We start from the raw sequence: 23450 nt of genomic DNA, 5'->3' as shown, positions 1-23450 counted from the left end.
AATGATGATCTGAATGGGAATGAAGTGAAACTATACTCTTGGGAAATTTTTTAAATTCTAATAGCATGATTTCTTTGGGCAGAGAGCATATCAGGAACCACGGTAAACTCTACTTCATCTGCAATATAGAGCTCTTTCCCATCCAGAATCTCACTAGAGTGCAAGAACGTACATGCGTCACGATCCACACACCTGATGGAACCAAAACCATCTCTCAGGCAGCAGTGACACCCAGTTCTCTGGCTTCGTTAGTGAACTGAAACGTATTTGATAGAACTTCGATGTTGCTTGCTCATTCTAATTTGCCACGTCGATCTGTTGAAATATTAAACCTAACATGGTCACCTTCCTCCAGGGTCACCTTGGATTTTGTATCTTTGTCTCCAAGGGGAAGAAGTCCTTTAGGAATCACAGAATTAACTTGAATGTCCTCACAACGGGTCATTCTGGTTTTTACTGGTAACTTTTGGGATTACTTCGGCTACAATTCCTTTAGAACAGTTCAAAGTTGATATCTTAAAAAATGGCTGTTCCTTGAGGCAATAGTCTGACATCTGCTGCAGCTTCACCATTTCTGCCCTTGATTGTGGATTCCACCTCATCTCCAGGGCGTAAGGCTTCTGAGTCGCCCTTAAGTTCACTATAGTGACAAAATGTCTCTTTTACAGCATCGGCTCTTTCAGTAAAGCCAAACGCCTCCTTCATGGTACAGACTACTCCCTGACAACAGGCTTGTTTCTTCTTCAACAGCATCATGTTTCAAGCACCCGTACGTTTATTATCAATTGCAAAATTTATTTTATCTCTCGTTTCCAACTCGTCTTCAGGGATGTAAGTCAGATAAAACACTTCGTGTCCATTCGGCCTTCAGGAAGGATTTCTTGCTTTATCTTCACCAGTTTAACAGCAATGGATTTCCTGGTCTGCCGGTCAGAGGATACTTGGAATTCAACATCATCTCCTACTTTTAAGTCCTACAGGTTGCCATTGTTCTGTGAACAGTGGAAAATAAGTCTAGCTCAGTGGTTGGCAAACTCATTAGTCAACAGAGCCAAATATCAACAGTACAACAACTGAAGTTTCTTTTGAGAGCCACATTTTTTAAGCTTAAACTTCTTCTAACGCCACTTCTTCAAAATAGACTCACCCAGGCCGTGGTATTTTGTGGAAGAGCCACACTCAAGGGGCCAAACAGCTGCATGTGGCTCGCGAGCTGCAGTTTGCAGACCACTGGTTTAGCTTGATGTTCGGAACACAGAATAAATGCGTAAGAGGTTAGCAGTTCTTCAATAAATCCCAGTTTTGTGCAGTGCTGCTGAAGTTCCATTGGGGTACCCATTGCTTCCATTATTGTGGAGAAGGTTTGGATCAAAGCTCATCTCGCAGTGATAATCAAATACAAATACTGCACTTTCAGTAGTATTGGCCGATCCTTCTTTTTAGCTCAGGTTTCAAAGGATGAAGAAAGTTGCTAGTATTGCCAAAACCGGTTTGGCTCAGTGGATAGAGTGTCGGCCTGTGGACTGAAGGGTCCCAGGTTCGATTCTGGTCAAGGGCATGTATCTTGGTTGCGGGCACATCCCCAGTAGCCCTTCCTCTCTGTAAAAAAAAAAATCAATAAAATATATTAAAAGAAGAAGAAGAAGAAGAAGAAGAAGAAGAAGATAGTCGCTAGTATTAAGAAAAAGAAAAAGAGTGCAAAAAAATGACCTATCAAGCTTATAAAGAATACAACTGCTGCTGCTCCGGGCAATCTCACTGTACAGCCCTGAAGGAAACAAAGACTGCGAGCAGCGTTGGGGAGGGCTCTTGAGTAGGCACAAACTTCTGGTTTCAGATCAAGTGCCGTGTCTTCAACTTAAGTGTGCCCTTCTGTGGTCTTGTCGGTGGTTCTTTGCCTGGCCTTAACTTGAAGCAGCCGTTTCAGGTGGTGAAGTCTGTTCTGTTACACTTCATACCCCCAGCTCAGCTCCCCTCCAGCGCCGCCATAGCAGCAAGGCCTGGAATGCAGGAATAAATCTCGCTTCTCTCGTGAGAGTTTCAGGCCTGGGGTAGTTTTTATTTTATTTTTTCAACCATAGAGTCTTTTTTTTTTTTTTTAATATATTTTATTGATTTTTTACAGAGAGGAAGGGAGAGAGATAGAGAGCTAGAAACATCGATGAGAGAGAAACATCGACCAGCTGCCTCTTGCACACCCCCTACCGGGGATGGGCCCGCAACCAAGGTACATGCTCTTGACCAGAATCGAACCTGGGACCTTTCACTCCGCAGACCGATGCTCTACCACTGAGCCAAACCGGCTTCGGCCATAGAGTCTTTTTTAATTTAAATTTTATTTTTATTGATTTCAGAGAGGAAAGGAGAAGGGGAGAGAGAGAGAAACATCAGTGATGAGAGAGAATCATTGATTGGCTGCCTCCTGCATGCTCCACACTGGGGTCAAGCCTGCAACCCAGGCATGCACCTTTGACCAGAATTGAACCTGGGACCCTTCAGTCTGCAGGCCGACACTCTGTCCACTGAAGCAAACCAGCTAGGACCTGGGGTGGTTTTTAAATGAAGATTCCTGAGCCTAGACCCTGGCTCAGAATGCCCGGGCTGGGTCAGGACCCAGGAGTCTGCATTGTACCAGAGTCCCCAGCGAGAGCCTTGGATCCAGGCCACCCTTCTGGCTGTTTCCTCTCAGTGTTGGGCCCTCCATCATCTGTCTGGGCGGCCTTCCCACAGGTGTGGGCCTGCCTCATGTGACCTTCCTCATCCTACCCTACCCTGCTCATCAAGGTTTCAGAGAACTGGAGTAGGGCTCATCTCTGATGAGGTGTTGGGAATCTGGTAGACGTCCAGAGCCAGTTAGCTGCAGGTGCTGCGGGAAGTGCGAGTTGGAGATGACGGGGAGGAGGACCAGACGACGTGTTCTGTGGGGACTGGACACCTGTCGTGAGGACGGCGGGAAGTGCTGTAGCTTTTGGGCTGTTAGAAAAGCGAGGATGGATGGTGGAAGTTAGTTTGGAAATTTGATGGGCAGGTTTCATTTTTCCTCTTCAGCTGCTGGTGGTCTGCCTGACAAATGGGATTATATCTAGGACAGCAGTTGCTAGTCTTTTGGACCTCACAGACCACTGAGGTCTGCACATCACTGGTTGGCGGCCGCTGCTCTAGGTTGACTTGCAGAAGCGAGATAAGTCACATTACAGCGGGGCCCAACTGTGGGTTTGTATTTTCCTTATAAGAATCTATACATCGATGGTAATTTTTAGCTTTCTTATTTGAAACTAACAAATTTAGAGCATTTTTAATTTATCCAGGGAGATTTTGGTTTTAAAGGGAGAGAAACTTACTAGAGGTGGTCAAGAAGCACTGATAAGTGATATCATTCAGTCATCTATCTATCTATCTATCTATCTACCTACCTACCTACCTACCTACCTACCTACCTACATATCTATCTATCACTTCCTAGTCCAGGAAAACTTCATTTAAGGAAACACCTTTGAAGATACAATTTCAGGAATAATATTAAAATACAGGGCATAGTTACTCTGATTCAGCTTGCAGGTTGGGTACAACATTTATTAGGCAACAGCTCCTAGTGACTGTGAGATATTGCAGCCCAGCCTTACGGACGTTCTAACCAGCAGGTTAAAGATGACAAGAAGACTCGTATTCCTGAAGGTGTAGAATAAACCTCATGGGGAAGAGGTTCCTCTCCTTTGGGTAAAGGTTGGGATGGAGACGGGACGTATGTGACACACCCAGGGATTCTGTGTCCTGGACAGGTTGCCCTGTTGCCTTGTCCTCTCTGGATGCTTTTACCCCTGCTCACCTATTTGCCCATTCCTCTTACAGTAAGCATTTGCTGAGCTTCCACTGTGTGTGCAGCCTTGCTGAAGCTGGATGCATAGCAGTGAGCGAGACTGTCAGGGTCCCTCTTTCATGGAGCCTTATGGGCTGGTCGGCCTGGGAAGAGACAGGTGGCAAATGACTAGACACTTAAAAGTATGTCAGGTGATGACAGTGCTATGGAGAAAATAAACCTGGAAATGGAATAGCCAGGAGTGTGTGTGTGTTTGAGGTGGGGGGCGGGGGGGGGGGGGAGGTCTCAGGAGTTGACTGACACCTGAGTCACTTGAAGGCCCTAGGCATCCGAGGATTCTGGGAGGATCCTTCTGCAGGAGGAAACAAACAGCTGGTGCAAAGGCCCTGAGGTGTGAAAGTGTTTGGGTGCTTGTGGCATTGCAAACGGCCAGTCTGTTAGATTTTTCTTGCATTTATAGTGCAAGTAGATGAGAAAGTAATCTTTTCCTCCAGTTCTGGTTGGAATTGATTACTAAGATCACATAGATTAGGAATGCACTTCTGGGATCTGACCAGCCTGTGGTGAGGCCCACTCTGTTCTCATCCACAGCCTCGGAGCAGCCACTCGGTGATTTTCGCTCAGGATTGCTGTGGGCAGGAGGATGGTGGGAGACCCCTGTCTCTGAGCTCCTGTTTGGAAATGTGCCAAATACTTGTCAGGTCCCTGACAACCTGCCCTGCTTCTTGACCTGAAGGAGGCCTTTCCTCCTGTCTTCCCTGGCGCCCGGCCAGGCTGGAGGAGGTTTACACGCAGGGAGCATGTTATTTCTAACTAGAGGCCTGGTGTACAAAATTGGTGCACTGGGTAAGGGGCTCAGCCTGGCCTGCACCCTCTCGCAGCCCAGAACCCTTCACTCCTTACCGCTCACCTGCTCACAGCTCCTTACTGCTTGGCTCGCTGCTCCCCCTGTGGGAGCGCACTGACCACCCAGACGAAGCCCCTGCAATGAGTGTCTGTCCCTGGTGGCCAGTGCGCATTATAATGACCAGTTATTCTACCACAATGGTTGCTTAGGCTTAATTATATAGATTGTGAGGCAGATATCCTCACATAGTGACTTTTTCTGACACGTTAGCACCTCTTCAATGAAAATTATGTTTAAAATACCTACTGGTTTGGACTGTTTTAGTAAATTTAGAAGCATGATTTGCAAATAGCTACTCCACACTAAGCCTGAGGAGTGTGGGAGGAACCTTCTGGTTGAGAACTGGGCAGCCCCTAGCAGGGACCAGGGTGTGGACTGAGTATAGGAGGAGGCAGGACCTGGGCCCACCGTCCATCTAGTCAGAGCACCTCAGAGCCAGGCAGCTCCGTTTATTGCATGTGCTATCTTGGGCTCTTTATTACAGAATGTATTCTCTTCTCAGTTCTAGGTATTCTTGCGTGGAAAAGGCATTTTAATTGCATTGGAATGGGATGATTGTGTCAACTGTCCGTTATTGAGCTCCCGAGGAGGCAGAGTTTAAGTAACTGACCCAGGTTGTCAGGCAATTAAGTGTTTGAGTTAGTACCTACAACTGTGAACCCTCAGAAGGCACCCTTTTCCCATCGCTGGCATGATTTCAGCCCCAGCGGGGTGCCCACAGAGTTGGGGTGATAGTTCCACTGGCGGAGGGTGGGGGGTGTGAGTCTGTTTACCCATGCCGGTGATGATGGCCCACTTTCTTGGTGAGTCCAGACGTTGCCACAGAATCCTTCCTGCCCCGTGTTCCAGGCAGCCCCCGGGACGTGGACACCTGTCTGCTGTTCCCGCGGTGGATGGGCTCCCGCCTGCGGAGGCTGCGCCAGGAGTGTTAGGAGTGGGTAGGTTTCCCAGAGCTTTTCACGGCCACTCTGCTCTTCCAGGGACAGCCTCTGGCGGAGCACTGCCGTCTGTGGCTGCCGGAGCTGTTGCTCCTTAAGTGGCATCAGTGTTTCCTGGAAGCCTGGCTCTCCCCGTGCGCCCGGCCAGCTCCCGCCACCTCCCTCCTTGGCTCCTTCGGAGCCTGGCGTGACCTGGTTCCCAGTGGGGCACGTCCAGGGATGAATGCGTTTTCTCCACCGCGCTGAGCTCAGGCTTGGCGTGGCTTCGTGTCCCCGGTGGACGTTCAGGGGAGCAGTGGCTGGTTCTTCAGACCTTCTGTGTCAGGGAGAGACGTCTGCCCGTGCCTGGCACCAGGCTTGCTGTTCTGGCTGCTCGGCCCCCCCTGCTGGGCGTGTTGGGAATGTGCTGTGCATGGCGGCTGTGAGGCAAGCCTTTCCCTCCCCCCACTCACCCCCCCACCTTGCACTTTATTAAGAGTCGAGACTTTTCAAAATCTCACATCACGCACCGCCCTCTCCACTGCATGCTCTGCTTCGGACAGCAAAGGACAGTTGGAGAACACCTCGGCCTGAAACAACCCATCATTGCTGAACTTGGGTGCTTCTGGAAGTCACACGGCCGCGTTCAGTAAGACGAAAAGGAGGCAAAGACATGTAACAGACTTAGCCATTATTCCTGGGGTTTTGATCTCATAAGTACAAATGTGGAATAGGGATATAAGTGAGCCTCCAAAAGTCACTTAAAGGAAGGTAGTAAGTGGCTACAAACATATGATTATAGGCTTATGAAAAACCCTCTGTCTTAATGATATGAACATGGGTTCTTGTGGGATGGGATGCCATGTCCAATGGCAACATCCTACTTAATTCCACACGGAGCTGGAGCTAACATCTTAGATGGACGGCCAGGATGTGTCCCGGAACACTGCCTGGGTGACTCAGCTGGATTCTGGGGCTGGTAAAGGCCTTACGGGTGAGGATGCACATGAAGAGTTCAAAAGGAAGTAATTTTGTTAGCTGGGTGTTGGAGAAATAATATTTTATGATTAATATTTTCATTTCCCTGTGAGCCTCATAAATAAATATATATATATATATATATATATATATATATATATATATATGTTACAAATAGTGGTTTGACTTTTTAATCCATTCCCCTAACGATCATACAGCCTGTAAATAAACGATCACGTAGTTTAGCCCTGGCCAGTGTGGCTCAGTTGGCTCGCAGTCATCCTGTGCACCAGGGGCTGCCAGTTCGATTCCTGGTCAAGGGCACATTCCCAGGTTGTGGCTTGATCCCCTGTAAGGGGTGGGTATAGGAGGCAGCTGATCGATGTACCCTCATTGATGTTTCTCTCTCCTGGTACTTCTCCCTTCCTTTCTCTCTCAAGTAAACTCTTCTTTTTCTTTTAAAATATGTTTTTATTGATTTTTAAAGAGAGGAAGGGAGAGGGATAGAGAGCTAGAAACAGGGCTGAGAGAGGAGCAGCATGGCTATCTCCTGCATGCACCCCTACTGTGCATCGAGCCCGCAGCCCTGGCATATGCCCTGACCTGGAATTGAATCAGTGATCTCTTAATTCCTGGGTCAACCGCTGCGCCACACCGGCCAGGCTAAATAAACTGTTCTTTAAAAAAAAATCATATAGTCTAGCTGGGGCAAATCACTCTTTTGGGTCTCATTGGCCAGTTGCCTTCATTATGGGAGTCATCTTATATTCCTGGTTTTTTAGGTTACATGGTAATTCTTTTTGCCGCCTCTGATGTGAGGGACTTGAAAGGGAGGCGGAACAGAGGGAGGGTGGCATTCTCTCTGCCCCTCTCCCTCTGTTTTTCTCTCTTCCCATTGCTCTTGCTTCTCTGTGCCTTCCTGGCACTAGACTCTGGGCGGGCGGCGGCCTCGGAGTGCCAGCCCCCGGCCTGGCCCTCGGGAGATCACGGTTTGCATCCTCTTTTGGACACGGGGAGGCCTGGGTGTTGTGATTCACACTTGCAGTGTCTGTTTTGCTTCTTGCTGCAGAACGTGTACTCCGTGGAACATATTAATTTACTTTAAGTAGATTTATTATGTGAAATATTCACCAGAGCGGGCTTTACCGTACCAGCATTTGGAACAACGTACTAAGTACAGTTTGTCCTCATCAATCCATTAATGCTGATGGGACGTAATTGTCTCCTGTGAAACTTTGGGCGAGATGGGGGCGTGTAGGGGGGAGTCTGGCTGCTGAAATCTCTGTCTCCCTTGTCTTTGCTGTGGCAGGCCCTGCTGTGTGTGTGTGTGTGTGTTTATACACATCCATTCTCCTTTTTTAATGAGTGCAGAGTCTTCCAGTTCTGTGAGAGCCCTCTTGTCAGCACCAGTTTCTTGTAAAATTCTAGGTCCCAGCCGTGGTTTGGAAATGTAATGAGGCTCACAGGGAAAAGCTGGCTCGTGAGTGAAGACTGATCTGCGAGGAGAGGGATCCAGGGACGGTGGAGGGAGGTGGGGGCAGGATGCCAACACTCAGGACTAATAAGGGCAGCATGATCCGGTGCTCTCTCTGCCCGTCCCAGGTGGTCCTAACAGCCACCATAGGAGGTAGGTGTTCTCATTTCTGTACTTGAGGCTCAGAGAGGTTTAGTAAGTTGCCCAACGTGTGGTTCATTTAGTTCAGCAACGTGTGCTGATTCGTGGCCTGCCATGGGGCCACGGGCCGGGCACAGGGCACAAAGCAGTCACAGCTCTGGCCTCACGGGGTGCCCATACGCGGACGGAGAAGCAGACCTGCAGAGGAGCCTGTGGGTAAGTGTGCACGGAGGGCGTGATGAGTCGTGGGAGTTTGTGCAAAGGCTGGGGTAGGTGTCCCAGCAAGGTTGGCAGACTGGGTAGGAGTTTTTCAGGCGGATGGGGGATGGCAGGAAGGGGTAGGGCTGGGAGAGGGGGTTCCGGAGAGTTCCAAGAGCTAGTACAAATATGCAAGGACATAGGACACCGCGCTGTGGTGGGCGGGGTGAGGACGGCTGCATTTAGTTCTGCCCCATCCCTGGAGGAGGGAGGGTGGGAAGGGTGGATAGCCAGAGCCGCTAGTGCAGGGCCTCATGGGCCGAGCTGGGCAATTAGGACTACACCCGAGGGCCTCGAGGGGCCATCGGGGTATGTGAGGCCAAGGAAAGAGAGAAGTGCGTTGGTATGGATAGAAGATTACTCGAGAGGCACACCGGAAGCGGTTGGAGGGGGCACGGCAGGGGACACCTGTCAGGTTTGTGATGCCAGTGTAGTCAGGAAGTCACGGGGGTGCAGGCAGGTCCTGGTGGGTGGGAGGAGAAAGATATGATTTGGTATCTGCTGGGAGACTGTGGAGCTGGCCTGAATCCCCATCTCAGGTTATGAGGCCACAAAAACAGAAAAAGTCAAAGTGTAAGAAAAAAAGCAGTCAGGAAAAGGGTAAAGGAAAGTAGTACATTGGAAATGTCAAGGCATTTAAAAAAGACTTTTCTAAAGACATAAAAGACTTAAAGGGAATGATGAGGACTAAAGCCATATACATTTCTCTGAGTTTAATAGTATTTTAGAAATGTAAGTAGACCTAAGGACAAAAGCAAACACTTAAAGTGAGTTCAGATCCACACGGGTTTCTGGCCAAAAGCGGGACCTAACGTAGGGAAAAGCAGGCAGGGTGGCTTACACCACGGCAGGGCTCCGAGAGGCTGGACACCGCAGGCCCAGGGAGTGCGGGCTGGCAGGTGGCACCATGGGACTGGGCCAGAAAGGGACCTGGGCAGGGTGAATGGCAAAATGCACCCTACCTGCCTGAGAACCTCTCGGGCACCACCCTCACCCGAGCTTTCTCCTGCTGGCACGGCCATGACAGTGGGAGCCTGCCGGTCGGGGGATTCGAATGACCCCTCCCCACGTGACCCCTGGCGTGCTGCTCAGGTATGACCTTGGCCCTGGCGTCGGTGTGGTGGTGGCTGAGCAGCATGCGGCAGCCTCCAGGCTTGTCCTGCTCCGTTGGCTGCCCGGGAAGAGGGGGTGGAAGGGTCATCAGCAGATCTCTGGTGGGGGGTTAAGGGGAGGGAGAATTTCTGGGCTTCTGGCTTGGGCTGCGTTTATTGTGCCCCGTGGGGTGCTCTAGACGTTGTGGGGAGCATGGGGCCGCAGGGAAAACTTACAAAAAATGTGTGAGCAGAGGGCTTGGTATCTTGAATGAGGCTGGGGCTCCGTGATGAATAGACTTAGATATGGGTTGATGTCTAATCAGGAAACCAGCTCAGTAGGGTCTTATTGGCACGTTGTTCACTCTAATCACTGGTTCTGCTGATGTCTTCCTCCCCATTGGGTTGCTGTTGAGGAAAGAAGGAGCATTTATGGTGGGAAGAGCCCGGGGCTTGGAAATGGGACCGGTGTGCAGGTTCTTGCTCTGCTACTTGTGGGTGAGGTGACCCTTGGCAAGTGTAGCCTCTGTGAGCATCTGCTCGCTCACTTGCAATTGGGATCTGTAACAGGGATGTCGCCTCACTGAGGCCCCAGGTGGTCATGGGGATCGGTGTGTGTACGTGAGAATAAGCTGCAGGATTCCAGTGGACCCTGAGTGTTCTGGGGTTAGTCCTTATACCTCTCACAGCGCCTCCAAAACGCCAGGACATGCGTGAAGTGCTGATTGGGCCAGTGGGTGCATTTCCTGTGGCTTTAGGCATGTTCCAGGGCCCCTGCCTCTGTTCATCCTGTGGGACAGGGAAGTGGAGCACCTGACTGGCCTGTGGATGTGTAGTGGCCACCAGGGCCAGCTGCTCCAATGTGCTGAGGGTCCTAATTTCAGGACAAGACAGTTCCACATGGTTTCCAGTCACTGGGCACAGTGCTACCTTCAGGTTTCCAGTCATTGGGCCCACCTTGAAGTTCAGAAACCGGAAGCAGCCGGGGGCTGCTCCCATTCCTGGCCCCTTTCCACTCCTCTTCCACCCCCCCCTCCCCCACGTGTGTGCCTGCCCACCCTTCACGCATGACGTCCTCGTCCCCGAGGCCAGCTCCTGCTGACTTCCCATCGGCAGTGCCTTACCTCTCACTTGGGACCCAGCCGGTGCCCGGGGAGAGGCACCGTCTGTCCCCGCGGTGGGTCCACGTGTGAGCTGGGCGCCGGAGCCGGTGTGCTCATCCGCGCTTTCCTCCGCCCACCTGCAGGTCGTCTTCCACGACGTCGCCGTGCTGACGGACAAGCTCTTCCCCATCGTGGAGGCCATGCAGAAGCACTTCAGCGCTGGCTCCGGGACCTACTACAGCGATTCCATCTTCTTCCTCTCGGTCGCCATGCATCAGATCATGCCCAAAGGTAACCTGGGCTGCGAGCCCCTGGTGTTGATGTTTCCCTGGGTTGGAGGAGCTCCGCTAAAACACAAAGAGAGGGCGAGGGGCCAGCAATACCCTCTGTGTGACAGCTTCCTGCACAGAGAATTGGGGGGGCGGGCCCAGGTTGCGGAGCTCCCACAGTATGAGTGGTGCATGTGGTCTAGGGCAGCTGGGCTCCCTGCCCCTTGCATGCGACCAGCCCCCGCGACTCTGTTCATCTGATAAAGGGCAGGAAGGACTTGGTGACCCTCCACCCAGATCTGTGATCCTGTTCTTGCTAGTTTGAATCAGTACTCATCTGACTTAAAAATATATCTAGATGTGAGAGGTGCAGATTACGACTGAATAGGACTTCTTTGGAAACTCTGATACCCAGTTAAAGGATTTGCTAGGTTTTGGTCCCTCCAGGGCAGAAGAGATGTGGTGTGTGGTAGGTCCACCTTGTGTGGGAGTGCTGGCAGGTTTGGTCATCCTTGGATTGGAAGCCTTGGGGGTGTCCTCACTCGAGGGGTATCCCAGGCTTCTGGATTCTTCTCCTCCAGCTGGTCCTTGGTTGATTCTGGAGCCCTAGAGATGGCCCACTATCTGGCCATGGTGAACCACATGGCCTGAGCCTTTTAGGGGCGAGGAGGGGAGTTTGGGGGTCATTGCCCTGGGGGACAGCCAGGGCACTTGGTGGAGGCCTGCAGTGCTGGCCCAGCAGACCATACTGAAAGGGTTTAAGGGCCCTGGTGAGAGAGGAATTGAGGAGTTGGAGGTTGAAGCTGGGCTTTGTTGGCGAGTTGTCACACCACAGAGACATCGAGACTTTGTCTCCACGAAGCAGGCTCCTGCAGCACGGAGGCCCCTGGATGTTCTCTTAGCTGCAAGGCGAGGGCTCAGGAGCTCCGGGGTAGGGGCCCAAGGACAGAGGAGACGAGCTCACCACAAGGGCATGGGGAGAAGAGCACGCATTTGTGTTTCTTCACAGAAACCTGGCGTGGCCCTGCCAGCTCTGGTCCTCTCACCCCCCCTTCCAGGTCCCAGATGAGAGAAACTGAGGACTTGAGTGGCCTGCCCAGGGTCATACAGCCATGTCAGTGGCAGAGCCGCCTGACATGGAGGCCTGATTCTGTGAGTAGCAGTTAGTTCCACCCCCTCAGGCGGGCTGCAGGGCTGCCTCCCTGTGGGCAGGCCTGGTGCAGGCGCTCAGGCTGGAGGAAGGTGTGCTCCTGCCCTCCTGGGTTCTAGGGGGTGGGAAGACAGACAGATGCTGGTTCTAGTTCTGCCCCTCAGTGCTGTGTGCCTTTCGCTGAGCCAGCTTGCCTATGTAGGCCGCAGTTTCCCCACCTGTGAATGATGAGGCTGATCTAGTGAGCCGCTTTGATTGGGAGAGTCCAGGGCCATCGATAGCCCCTTGGGGGTTCTGCAGTTTGGGGAGCCAAGGGAAGAGCAGTTCTACCCTCCCCCACCTTCACCCCCAGGAGCCCACGGATTGCTGTGTAGACCAGGCTGTGGAGCAGGGTTCTATTTGGTTGAAGTGTTCCACGGTTAATCTAGTTTAAAAGTGTCGACTAGATGGGCCCTTACGGCCTGACCAGCCCTGTTGTCCCACATGCGTGATTGGCGTGGAAGGAAACGCTGTGACGGAAGAGCTGACAGAAGCCTGGGAGGAGGCCTGACCTTCCGTTCCTCCCTCCTGGGTGCTGGACTGCAGGCCAGCTTATGCTTGGAAGCACCAGAGGGAGGGGAAATAGATAATCCTCCTTGTGGATTATTGGGGTGAGAAGATATCTCTGCCTCACTGTGTCAGGGAGGGCCGGGCAGTGAATTGTCAAGTGTGGGTGACAAGGGTTAGGGGGCCCAGGCGGCTGACCCTCTGTCTCTCTGGCTGTCCTGCCGGGCTTGGGCTCGGGCTCGCCTGGCCATGCCCGGGAGGGATGTCTGCAGGGACAAGGCCCGGCCAGAGCTTTGCTGGCATGCAGTAGATCAGATCCTTGGTGTCCCTCAAGTGTGGTCCATGCCTCTGGACCGCAGACGGCAGGGAAGGAGCTGGGTGAGGTGGGCAGCGGGCAGACCCAAATGCCAGTCTTTCCTGGGGTTCTCCAGACGAATGATAATGTGCTGGCAGAGATTCATTTCTACAGCGGCCCTACGTGTGCTTCCTAAGAAGAGAGCTGTTAGGACTTACTAAAACCCGGCATTCATAAAATGAAATGAGCAGCCGGGAGCTGCCGCGGGCGGGGTTCTGCCCAGCCGTCTGGCTGGCACGTGGCCGCGTGGGGACCTCCTGGGCCGGCCTTCGGAGTCCTGCAGTGTGTCTGGGGATGCTTTGTTTTCCCGCACCGAGTGCCGCCTCAATTTTGTCGCGGCTCTTTATTGCTGCCTTTTTTGTACTCATTGTTTTAAGTCATAGAAGTTGCTGTTGTTTTGGGCTTTGTGGATGAATTTGTTCCCGTGTAATTGGTGCTATTTTGGTTCACAGTGTTCTTTTTCTCCTGGAAAGTGAGAATGGAGCACGGGTGGGTCCTAAGCCCTTGGTCCCACCCAGGACGGCTGAGTCAGAAACGCTCTGAGTTATGTCTTAGGAGGGCCCGTCTGGCGTCTGCCCCAGAAACCCAGGTTACTTCTCTGTGTCCCCGCCTCCCCTTCCCCGACCCCCCCCCCCAGCATCAGCATTGCCCTTCTGACTCAAACTACCTTTAAACTGGTTCTAAAAGCAACACTTATTCACAAGAGAAAATCTGAAAGCGACATTAAAATAGAAAAAACGTTATCCCTTTACTGCTACATAAACATCATCACTGTTCTTGATTATCTTATATTTTCCCAACATGTAGCTTTTGAATAATTTAGGCCAAGTAGGAGCTATCTTCTATATTTAAAGCATTCAGAGTGCTTTTAACATATCAAAGTATAAAATTGAACCTTAATTTAAACTAAAATATGAAAGGACAGCAGTAAAGCTGTGTCTCGTGACGTTTTCAGTTCATGTTGCTCATCACCAGTTTGTGTGTAATCAGAGTCTTTGAGCATTTTTTGAATGGTTTCACTGAGTTCGTTTTTATCATTCCCCTGTTCTTGGCTCCCTAGATCTACTTTTTTTTTCCTGTGATCATAAATTATACCGTGATGAATAGCCACATGTGTAAAGATTGGATTTTCTAGTTAGGATTATTTCCTTACTAGAGGCCCATTACACAAATCTGTGCATGGGTAGGGCCCCTCCCGATCAGGGTGGGGGTGCAATCGGGAGTGGGGCGGCTGGGGGAGGGGTGTGGGCAGGTGGCCGGCCAGCCCCACCCCCTGGCTGAACTCCTGGCTGAACTCCCGGTCGAGGGGACAATTTGCATATTATCCTTTTATTATATAGGACTAGAGGCGCGGTACATGAAATTCGTGTATGGGTGCAGTCCCTAGGCCTGGCCTGTGATCAGGGCCATCTTTCCCAGTTGCCTGCATCCGGGCGCCCGCGCCCTCCCCCCCGCCTGCCACCACCACCCCAATTCCCAGTTCTCCACCAACTGATTCGTGCTTGGGCGAGGGGGGGAAGGGACTGAGAGGTTGGCTGTTTCTGTCTGCTCGCTGGCCCCGCCCCACCCCTGCAGCAGGTGGTCATCAGGCGATTGGAGCCTCCCGGGGCGGAAAGAAACCAGGAGGTGGTCAGAGCATGTCATAGTGACTGGTCCAGCAGTTATTCTGGTCATTCTGCCGTTAGGGTCAATTTGCATATTACCCTTTTATTATGTAGGATAGAGGCCTGGTGCACGGGTGGGAGCTGGCTCGCTTGCCTTGAAGGGGGTCCCCGATCAGGGTGGGGGTTCCCGCTGTGGGAGGGGCTGGCCTAGGCAAGGGGCCGCCGGCAGTTTGCAGGCCAGCCAAGCCCCCAGCTTTGTCAGGAAGGAGGTCTGGAAGACATCCAGTCTAATTAGCATATTACCCTTTTGTTAGTATAGATAACTCCACATGGGTGGAATTACTGGGCTAGAGGTGATACTTACAAAGCTGCCTATGTCAACTCCCCACCTCCCCAGCCTGCAGGAGTGAGGTTCTGTACCTTTTTGGAGCCCACTCATGTTTGACCTCTTGGGGGGACCTCAGGACAGTTGCTGTTCCCACGTGCCAGGAGAGGAGGGAGGAGCTGAGGTCAGGCCATTCCTCCCAGGTTTAGGGAGAGCTGGGCCTCCTGTCTGGGTTTCGGACGCCTTGGCCCAGGCTTATTCTGATGGCCAGACCTGAATGCCCAGCCTCTCACACCCACACAGCACCTTGAAGCTTACAAAACCTGGCCCCCTCTCTCCTCTCTTCCTCTCTCCTCTCCTCTTCGGCCCTTCGCTGCAGCCCCGAGTCCCCCTTGAAGCAGCGCCACCCAGACCATGTCTGCAGAGAGGGCCCTGCACGCTGGCTCTGCTTTTGGTCAGCGCTTGCTTTTCTTTCCGTCGCTTGTTGGAAGGGTCACGTGCGGCCGGCTGGTCCTGCGGCTCACACATGCCCATCCCTGTGTCCTTAACAGACACGCAGCCACTCTGCTCCTCACTCACACCCACAGGGCTTTTATCTCCTCCTGCCGCTGGTGTTAGTTTGTCACCGTTGGAAGCATCTTACGCAATGGAAAAGAAAACATTTTTGCCCAACTGGAGCCGGAGGGAGTGAACAGCAGCTCCGCAGGGACTGCAGCTTCCCTCTCCTGTGTACACAGCTCCGAGGAGCCGTTGGCTCTGGATTACTGACACGGCCATCAAAACAGCCCTTATCATGACGGAGCCACGGTGCCTGGCATACGATTGTGACGGGTTTTCCCTGGGCAGGGAGGCAGGGAGGGCAGGGGGGGCAGGGGCCCGGACAGTTGGCGGTGTGTAAAGCTTGCCGGAAGCCCCTGGAGACGCTCCTGTAAGGCTCCCTTTTGCCCACAGACATCCTCAGCCAGGCGCCTGGTGTCTGTGTAACATGGTGCTGGCCATTCTGGTGTCTCAGGGATGCTTGCTGGGTTGCTGCTTCATGGACTCATGGTGGGGGTGTGTGTGGCATGGTCTAGCAATTAGGCAGGGTGTCATGAAGGCCCCAAGAGAAGCTACACAACGCTGAGGGTTTCAGAAGAGGATGAGTTACAGGCATTTGGCAAGAAGGAGGAGGGCTTCGTGGAGGAGGTGACACTGGAGCTTTGGAGGGTGGGTAATGTTGTGTTGTGTGCAGTTTGGCAGTTGGGAAGCGTGTGTCTATTTGGGAAATGGCAGACGGAGGAGGGCACAGCTGGGAAGCAGTGGGAGAGAAGATGGTCAGGGAGGTTAGCATGTACTGTGCAAGCCTGGATGCCAGGCTGAGGGCCACCCGCAGACACAGGAGACAAGGCATTTGGGACAGGGAGGATCCTGACCAGATCCATGCTTTAGGAGAGTTGATGTGTCTGAGAGAGGGAGTGGATCTCAGGGAGATGTTGAGGTCCAGCGGCAAACCTTTTTTGAAAGTCTGCTGAGGCAGGAATTATGGACAGGCTGTCTCCCTGGCCTCAATCAGCAACTAATCTAGTATGTGCATGTGTCCATGTGTGTGCATACGTGCTTATGTGTACCAAGCATGAACACATACAGAAAGCGAGCTTTAGTGTCTGCTGAGACCTGGCAGGCATTCCCAGCTCTTGCACAGCCTCCCTTTTCATGAGAGTGCAGGGACCACAAAGGTCATTACGCTGGCTGCCAAGGAACGGTTATGAACTGGCTTGTAGCTTTTAGCAACTCTGTGGGTTCAGAAAAGAGGAAATGAAATTGTGAGAGTGGGCAGAGCTACAATTATGGGTCATAAACTCCTGTAGAACCGAATGCAAATAATCCTACCATGGAACCACTTGCCTGTCACTTTGCACTTTAGTATGAATGAGCCCCATCTGATTGCTGTTCTCTGAACACTGTACAACTGCAGTAATACTTGTATGTAAACTGAGTACTTACTCATATTCCACAGTTCATCACTACATCTAATCCACTGATTTACAATTGCTAAGAAGGGACTACAGATACATGGATGTTCACTGAACACCTATTGATCTATAGCATCTCAGTTGTATATTTCTGGTGATACCTAATATTACCAATAACAACAACAACAAAAAAACACAGGAAAATGTTCCAAGCCATCAGATGAATTAACCAAGATACAAAATATTGTAAATTCCCTGAAAATGTAGGACTTTGGGTCTGAGCCTCCCCTGCTCTGGGATCACCTTCTAGAAGCTAGTGCGACGCTTGTCGTTGTAAAAAGAATGACAGTGCCAACTGGGGATGAACAGAGGTGGGGGTAGCCTTGCCCTTCTCCTGGCATCATGGATGCCATCAACCCTGAGCCTCTGGGCCTGGGCCTTGATGTCCTGAGGCTGGAGGCACATGGCTGGACTCGTGAGAGGACAGTCTTGGGTCTACTCTGTAGGTAATATAGAGAATAGGAGTTCAGACTCTGGGTCAGGCAGAGCTGGGTGCAAATCCCGTCTCTGTGACTCATTAGATTTGTGACCGGATGGTGTAATGGTCTGGGTGCAGTGGCGCTGGATGGGAAGGGCTGGTGTGAATTTCTGGTAATTGGTATGCAGCGCATCTCAGCTGAGGTCCAATAGGCCCATATGAGGAAGACGGGAGGCAGGGCCAGAAAGCCTGCAGGCTGGGACAAGATCAAAACGGAAGATCCAGATCGACAGTCCTCATTTATGCATTCGCTCATTCATGTTTTGAAACTCTGAGGTCAGTGTGCAGTCTTTTATAGAGACTCTTCAAAGTTCCTTCTTTCTTTTTTTTCTCTCAAAGTGAAATGTGACAAATGTAGTAAAAGCCGTATTCAGTATGGATTCCTTTGTTCTGTACTTTTTATTCATCACCAGGCAAGGTCTTTAATGTTCTTCCCTGCTCTTTCATCGCAGTTTCATAAAACACCGTCGGCTTTTGAGGCTGGAACTTCATAACGTTGTCTGATGGAAACCCAGTCAGGAACTCGTTTTTAACTGGTGTTTGGTTATCCATCAGTGAGGCAGCCGTGCACCTAGTGTGGGGGTTCCTGCCGAGGGGTGAATGTGCGTTCTGGAGCCTGATTGTGGAGGAAAAGGGTGAGGGTCCTGGGAGAGGGGCATCACTTTCTTCTCTCTCCTTTACCCCTCACGCCTCCTTGGGCTGGCCGAGAGGGCCTGTGGAGATTGGGCCTCAGCTGCACCCCCCAGCCTGGTTTGCTAGAGTTCCATGTTGCAGCCCAACTAATAACAAAGTGGTCCTTGGCTTCCCCACCTGCCCTCGCCCTGGTGTGCATGAATGTCTCAGAACCTCCCCAGGAGCAGGGGTCACTGGGCTTTCTCTGAGTTCTTTGGCCATAATAGCATCTAGTACTGCCTACCCGCCTCCAAACTCCCAACAGAGACTGTGGGCGATCGGCCTACCTCCCCTGAGCCGCTTTGTTTAGAAAGTGGGGGTCATAGGGCGGGGTGAGGGCTGAGGGAGATCCTGTGGGAAGAATCGCAGTGCCTGGTGCGGAGGGGCACAAGTATCAGGTGTCCTTCGTGCTTTTCCTCTTGGAAGGTCAAGTGCGTATCAGCAAACCTAAAGCTCCTGTAAGGACTGAAGTAACAGTACGTTTAACTTTGATCAAACCAGCATTTCCCAGGACTGCTCTCGCGTGGACTCCAGTAGCTTCGGGTGTGCCCGAAGAAGTTCGCTCAGACGCAGAAGCGCGGGGGAGACTTACCTGGGTCTTGAGCTGTGGTGGGACCCCGGGCACTGAGTGGCTTCAGTGGAGGGAGATGCATGTCTGATGCCACTGCAAGCAGAATTCCCTGAGGCACGGACAGACCGGAGCTGTGTCAGAGGAGGGTGGCCGGAGGGCAGCTGAGGGATCCGAGAGCCACTCATGAGGGAACTGGGCCTGCACCCTGCTTCTGAAGGGCTGTCCTGGGAAAGAGGAAGCAGGCTTCATTATGAGTCCGAAAGGCCATCCAGGTGCAGCCGACTAGAATTTCTAACTCTGTTACCACCTCTCCGGAAGCCTCTGGGCAAGGCCCTCCCTGCCCAGGTGGCCAGTCCTCACCTACAGACTGAGGGGTTAGGACAATCCAGGGTGCAGACTGGCCCCGATGGCCATTGACCACATTCTGTGTGGCCGCTTCATTATCCTTCCTGGGGCTCGGAGTGGCAGCATACCTGGGTCCTTCCTGGTCTAGTCTCACAGCCTTGGTTTCCACGTCCCTATGTCCTTGTAAGTGTCCCTCTGGGCTGCAAGTCCTCTTTTTTTTTTTTTTTTAAATATATTTTATTGATTCTTTACAGAGAGGAAGAGAGAGGGATAGAGAGTTAGAAACATCGATGAGAGAGAATCATCCGTCAGCTGCCTCTTATATACCCCCTACCGGGGATGTGCCTGCAACCAAGGTACATGCCCTTGACCGGAATCGAACCTGGGACCATTCAGTCGGCAGGCCGACGCTCTACCACTGGGCCAAACCGGTTTCGGCCTCAAGTCCTCTTTAAAGCTGTGATCTCAGCTCACCTCCCACCCCGCTCTCCCTCACGCCCCCCGCTCTCCCCGCTCCTCCCACAGATATCGCCGTGGCTTGTTCCCTCACCTCCTTAGACCCGAGTTCAGATGCCACCTCCTCGGGGTGGCATCCCCTCCCTCCGTGTGAAATTGTACGCGTCTCCTCCGGAGCCCATGACCCTCCCCCTGCTTTATGTTTCCTCAAGGTCCTCACCGCCCTCTGATAGGGAATGTATCTTACTTTTTTGTCATCGTCTCCTCCGCGCACACGGAGGCTCCACGGGGCAGGAAGTTTTATGCATTTGTTCAGCGAGGCACATCGGCATTCAATACACATTTCTCAAGCGAATGGAATGCATACGTTTTTGTTAGGTGTGTGTCCTGAACAGCTCTGTTTTGGGGGTCACCTCATCACTTTTCCTTAAGCCCATTTGGAACTGACTAGATCTGTGGTCGGCAAACTGCAGCTCGCGAGCCACATGCTGCTCTTTGGCCCCTTGAGTGTGGCTCTTCCACAAAGTACCATGGCCGGGGCAAGTACATTTTGAAGAAGTGGCATTAGAAGAAGTTTTAAGTTTAAAAAAATGTGGCTCTCAAAAGAAATTTCAATCATTGTACTGTTGATATTTGGCTCTGTTGACTAATGAGTTTGCCGACCACTGGACTAGATGAACCTGCAGCTTCTGTTTGCGTAGAAACTGGGTGTTCCTTGTGGGTTAGTCACAGACAGGAGTTTGCATTCTCCTGGACAACCATGTCTTTTTTTTTAAAAAAATATATTTTATTGATTTTTTACAGAGAGGAAGAGAGAGGGATAGAGAGTTAGAAACATCGATGAGAGAGAATCATCGATTAGCTGCCTCTTGCATACCCCCTACTGGGGATGTGCCCGCAACCGAGGTACATGCCCCTGACCGGAATCGAACCCAGGACCCTTCTTCAGTCCACAAGTCGACGCTCTATCCACTGAGCCAAACCGGTTTTGGCTGGACAACCATGTCTTGATGGGCCCTTCAAGCCTGGAGGAAGCGCAGCAGATTCTGATTTCCTGGTGCCGCACAGGATGTCCTGGCTGCCAGCGCTTGGCCTGGCAGGAGGTGCAGGAGCCCTTGTGTGGAGGAAAGCGAAAGGCACAATGGCTATTCAGGCACAGGCCCGAGTGAAAACCCCTGAGCAGATTCTGAACCGAGGCTGTGCACACGGGTCCTGTGATTTCAGGGAAAGCTATTTTCTGGCAGCTCCTATGGAGCAAATGTGAGGCATTTGGGTCCTCTTATCCTGAAGAGGAACAGCTGTCAGAAAATGCTAAGAATTGTAATGTGCTGGAGGCCACTTCATGCTAGAAGCTCTTTGTAAGCTAATGAAAATGATGTGTGAAAACCTTAACTTTTTGTAAAATTGGTTGAGCAGTGCTGTCTTTCACTTTGGTTCCCTCTATTAGATTCTGTCATTTAACTTTTCAAGATCCTCCTTGAAATTCTCATCTATCAGCAGAGGCATCGGCCAGCCTTTACTACCGCCGGGAGGTCAGCAGCATTTATTCCAGGCCGCTCCTTGCCTGCGTAGGGCCTGCCGACCTTCCGCCGGGCACAGGGCACTAGGGTGGGCATTGCTGCCCTACCCTATGGGAGCTCGCCTTCTGGTCAGGAAGGAGCCCAAGCGAGTGGGCGCTCACAGCCAGGGGTCAGAGGTCAGGGGAGCAGCAGTAGCGCTGGGCCTGGACTTAAGGGAGGTTGGGTGGGGTTGTGTGCTGGGGAGTGGGCCCGGTCCTGTCAGTTCTGTCAGAGTTCAGAGGGGACCTTCAGAGGCAGGTTTGTGCCAGGCCGTGAAGCGTGAGGGGCAAAGGGTGAGGCAGGGGGAGAAGGCAGGTGTTCTGGGTAAGAGATGTGCGGGGAGGCCTAGGTCTCAGCCTGGGCACGGGCCAGCATGCACCGACGCTTTCAGATCCCACATCCATCGGTTCAGTAAGCACCTCTGGGTGGACGTTAAGTGTGCATCTTCTTTAGTCTCTGTCTTTGTACAGCATCCCACTGACAGGAGAAAGCTTAATTTATCCTCTCAAGCCCTGTGCACAATCACTGACGACCGGACCCTCTCAGTTCACCATCTTGGATTGAATCTTGGGCCTTTCCTTTTCTTTCCTTCAGTTTTCCCTTTTTTTCCCCCCCCCTTGCCTTTTACCTGTTTTTCACTTTCCTGTTCCCTCCTCTTCCCTGCTCCCTTCCCCTCCCCTTCCCCCTCCTCTCTGCTTCTTTTCCCTTCCGTCCCCTCCCCTTTTTCCCCCTTCCCTTCATCCCCACCCCCTTTTTCCCCTTCCCCACTTTCCCCCAACTTACTCTGGCTTCTGGACATTTCTTAGAAGGTGCCCAGCTGTGCCTGGGGCCTCCAGAGAGAGCCGCAGGGATCAGTGCCTCCCCTCCTGATGCTGGGCCTGCCACCCACACCATCCCGCTCTCCAGCCACAGTGGCTGCCTTCAGTTGTTCTGGTCAAACGCACACGCTCTGCTTTTCCGCTTCCTGGGCTTGCTCAGCTCTTCCTCTGGCCTGGAAGCCTTCCCCAAGTCCCTGATCATTGGCTGTGCCTCTCAGAAGGCCCCCAGCGGCCAGGCTCTCTAGGTGGCCAGTGCAGCAGGGCTGTCTCTGCTTGATCCTTGGGGGGCACGGAAACCCCTTGCAAATGCTAAGTGGGGCATGGCGTGACCCTCGGGGTGAGGTGGGCGGAGGGTGATTCCCGTGGTGTATGGATAAGAACTCTCAGCAGCCCAGTGATTCTGAGAAGTGGAAAGTTCCCGCCACGTGGGTGTTGGGTTCTGATGATAAAATGCTGTTTTAGAGCGGCTTGCCCCCCAGGGAGTTACCACAGGCCTCATTGCCTGAAACCTTGACTGTTCTACTTCCTCTTTCCCTCATGCTAGTTCTTGCTTTGGTTTAGCACTGACTTCTGAAGGAGGTTTAGCTGGTTCCTGTCCTAATCTCACTCTTCCTAAGAGGTGGGTGAGCATTGTGGGGTACAGTGGACGATGGTTTCCCTTCTGCACTGAGTAGGGGGAGTCAAGTACAATATTGATGTATTTTTTTAAAGCATCAGCTGTCACAGAAGGTTTGCCCATCATAGTGGTTCATCACAGAGCTGTGAAGTTTGGGGAACTAACCGTGCCTGGGACAGGAGTGAACTTCTGAACCCATGAGTGATTTGGTGGCTGACCTCAAGTAATTGCCCTCTTACAAGCTTTCTGCTGGGGCGTTCCAGCCCTTCCTTGATGACCTCCCAGGACTCCAGACGCTCTCTTTCCCTCCTTTCCCTTCTCCCTCTCACGTGATAACGTGAGACTCATGCCATTCAGCACATGGGAGGAGGGGTTATTGTGGGAGGGGCTGGAACAGAGAGCTCAGACACGGGGCAGTTCTGGGGACCTGTCTGTTTTGGTGGTTCTTTTTCTTTCCATCTCTCTAATGGTGTCTTTGTTTCTGTCCACACTTCTCCATTTCCTTCTCTCTACAACTGCTTTTAAAAAATTGTGTTTTTTCTGTTCTCACGGAACTAAAAGCTTATGTGGGGCTTTGATGTGTTATGACTTCCCCAAAACAGGCATCATCTCTTGTTATTTCAAATTTCAGATCCTGAATGAGAATCTGCTGTTCATCGCACAGGCTCTAAATCGCTGACCTCTTTTTTTTTTTTTTTTAATTTTTTTAAAAATATATATTTTATTGATTTATTCACAGAGAGGAAGAGAGAGGGATAGAGAGTTAGAAACATCAATGAGAGAGAATCATCGATCAGCTGCCTCTTGCACACCCCCCACTGGGGATGTGCCCGCAACCAGGTACATGCCCTTGCCCGGAATCGAACCCGGGACCTTTCAGTCCACAGGCCGACGCTCTATCCACTGAGCCAAACCGGTCCCGGCTCGCTGACCTCTTTTGATTGTTGATCCAGACCGCTGGGACCAGAGCAGGTGGGGCCACGTGGCA

At 51.9% G+C, this 23450-nt stretch overlaps 1 protein-coding gene across 1 annotated transcript in view; it reads left to right on the top strand.

Annotated features, from left to right (window-relative positions):
* The window catches only part of XXYLT1 (xyloside xylosyltransferase 1), a 159369-nt gene that overhangs the window by 18203 nt on the left and 117716 nt on the right, over window positions 1-23450 (top strand). Inside the window, exon 2 of the mRNA XM_084871699.1 lies at window positions 10830-10977. Coding sequence (XP_084727825.1) covers window positions 10830-10977 — 148 coding nt within the window. The remainder of the gene's footprint in view (window positions 1-10829; window positions 10978-23450) is intronic.

This window comes from Pipistrellus hanaki, assembly GCF_964339955.1.
Source record: "Pipistrellus hanaki genome assembly, chromosome: 2".
Taxonomy (NCBI): domain Eukaryota; kingdom Metazoa; phylum Chordata; class Mammalia; order Chiroptera; family Vespertilionidae; genus Pipistrellus; species Pipistrellus hanaki.
Note: the sequence above shows the minus strand (reverse complement) of the source record. Positions and strands in the feature narration are given on the sequence as shown.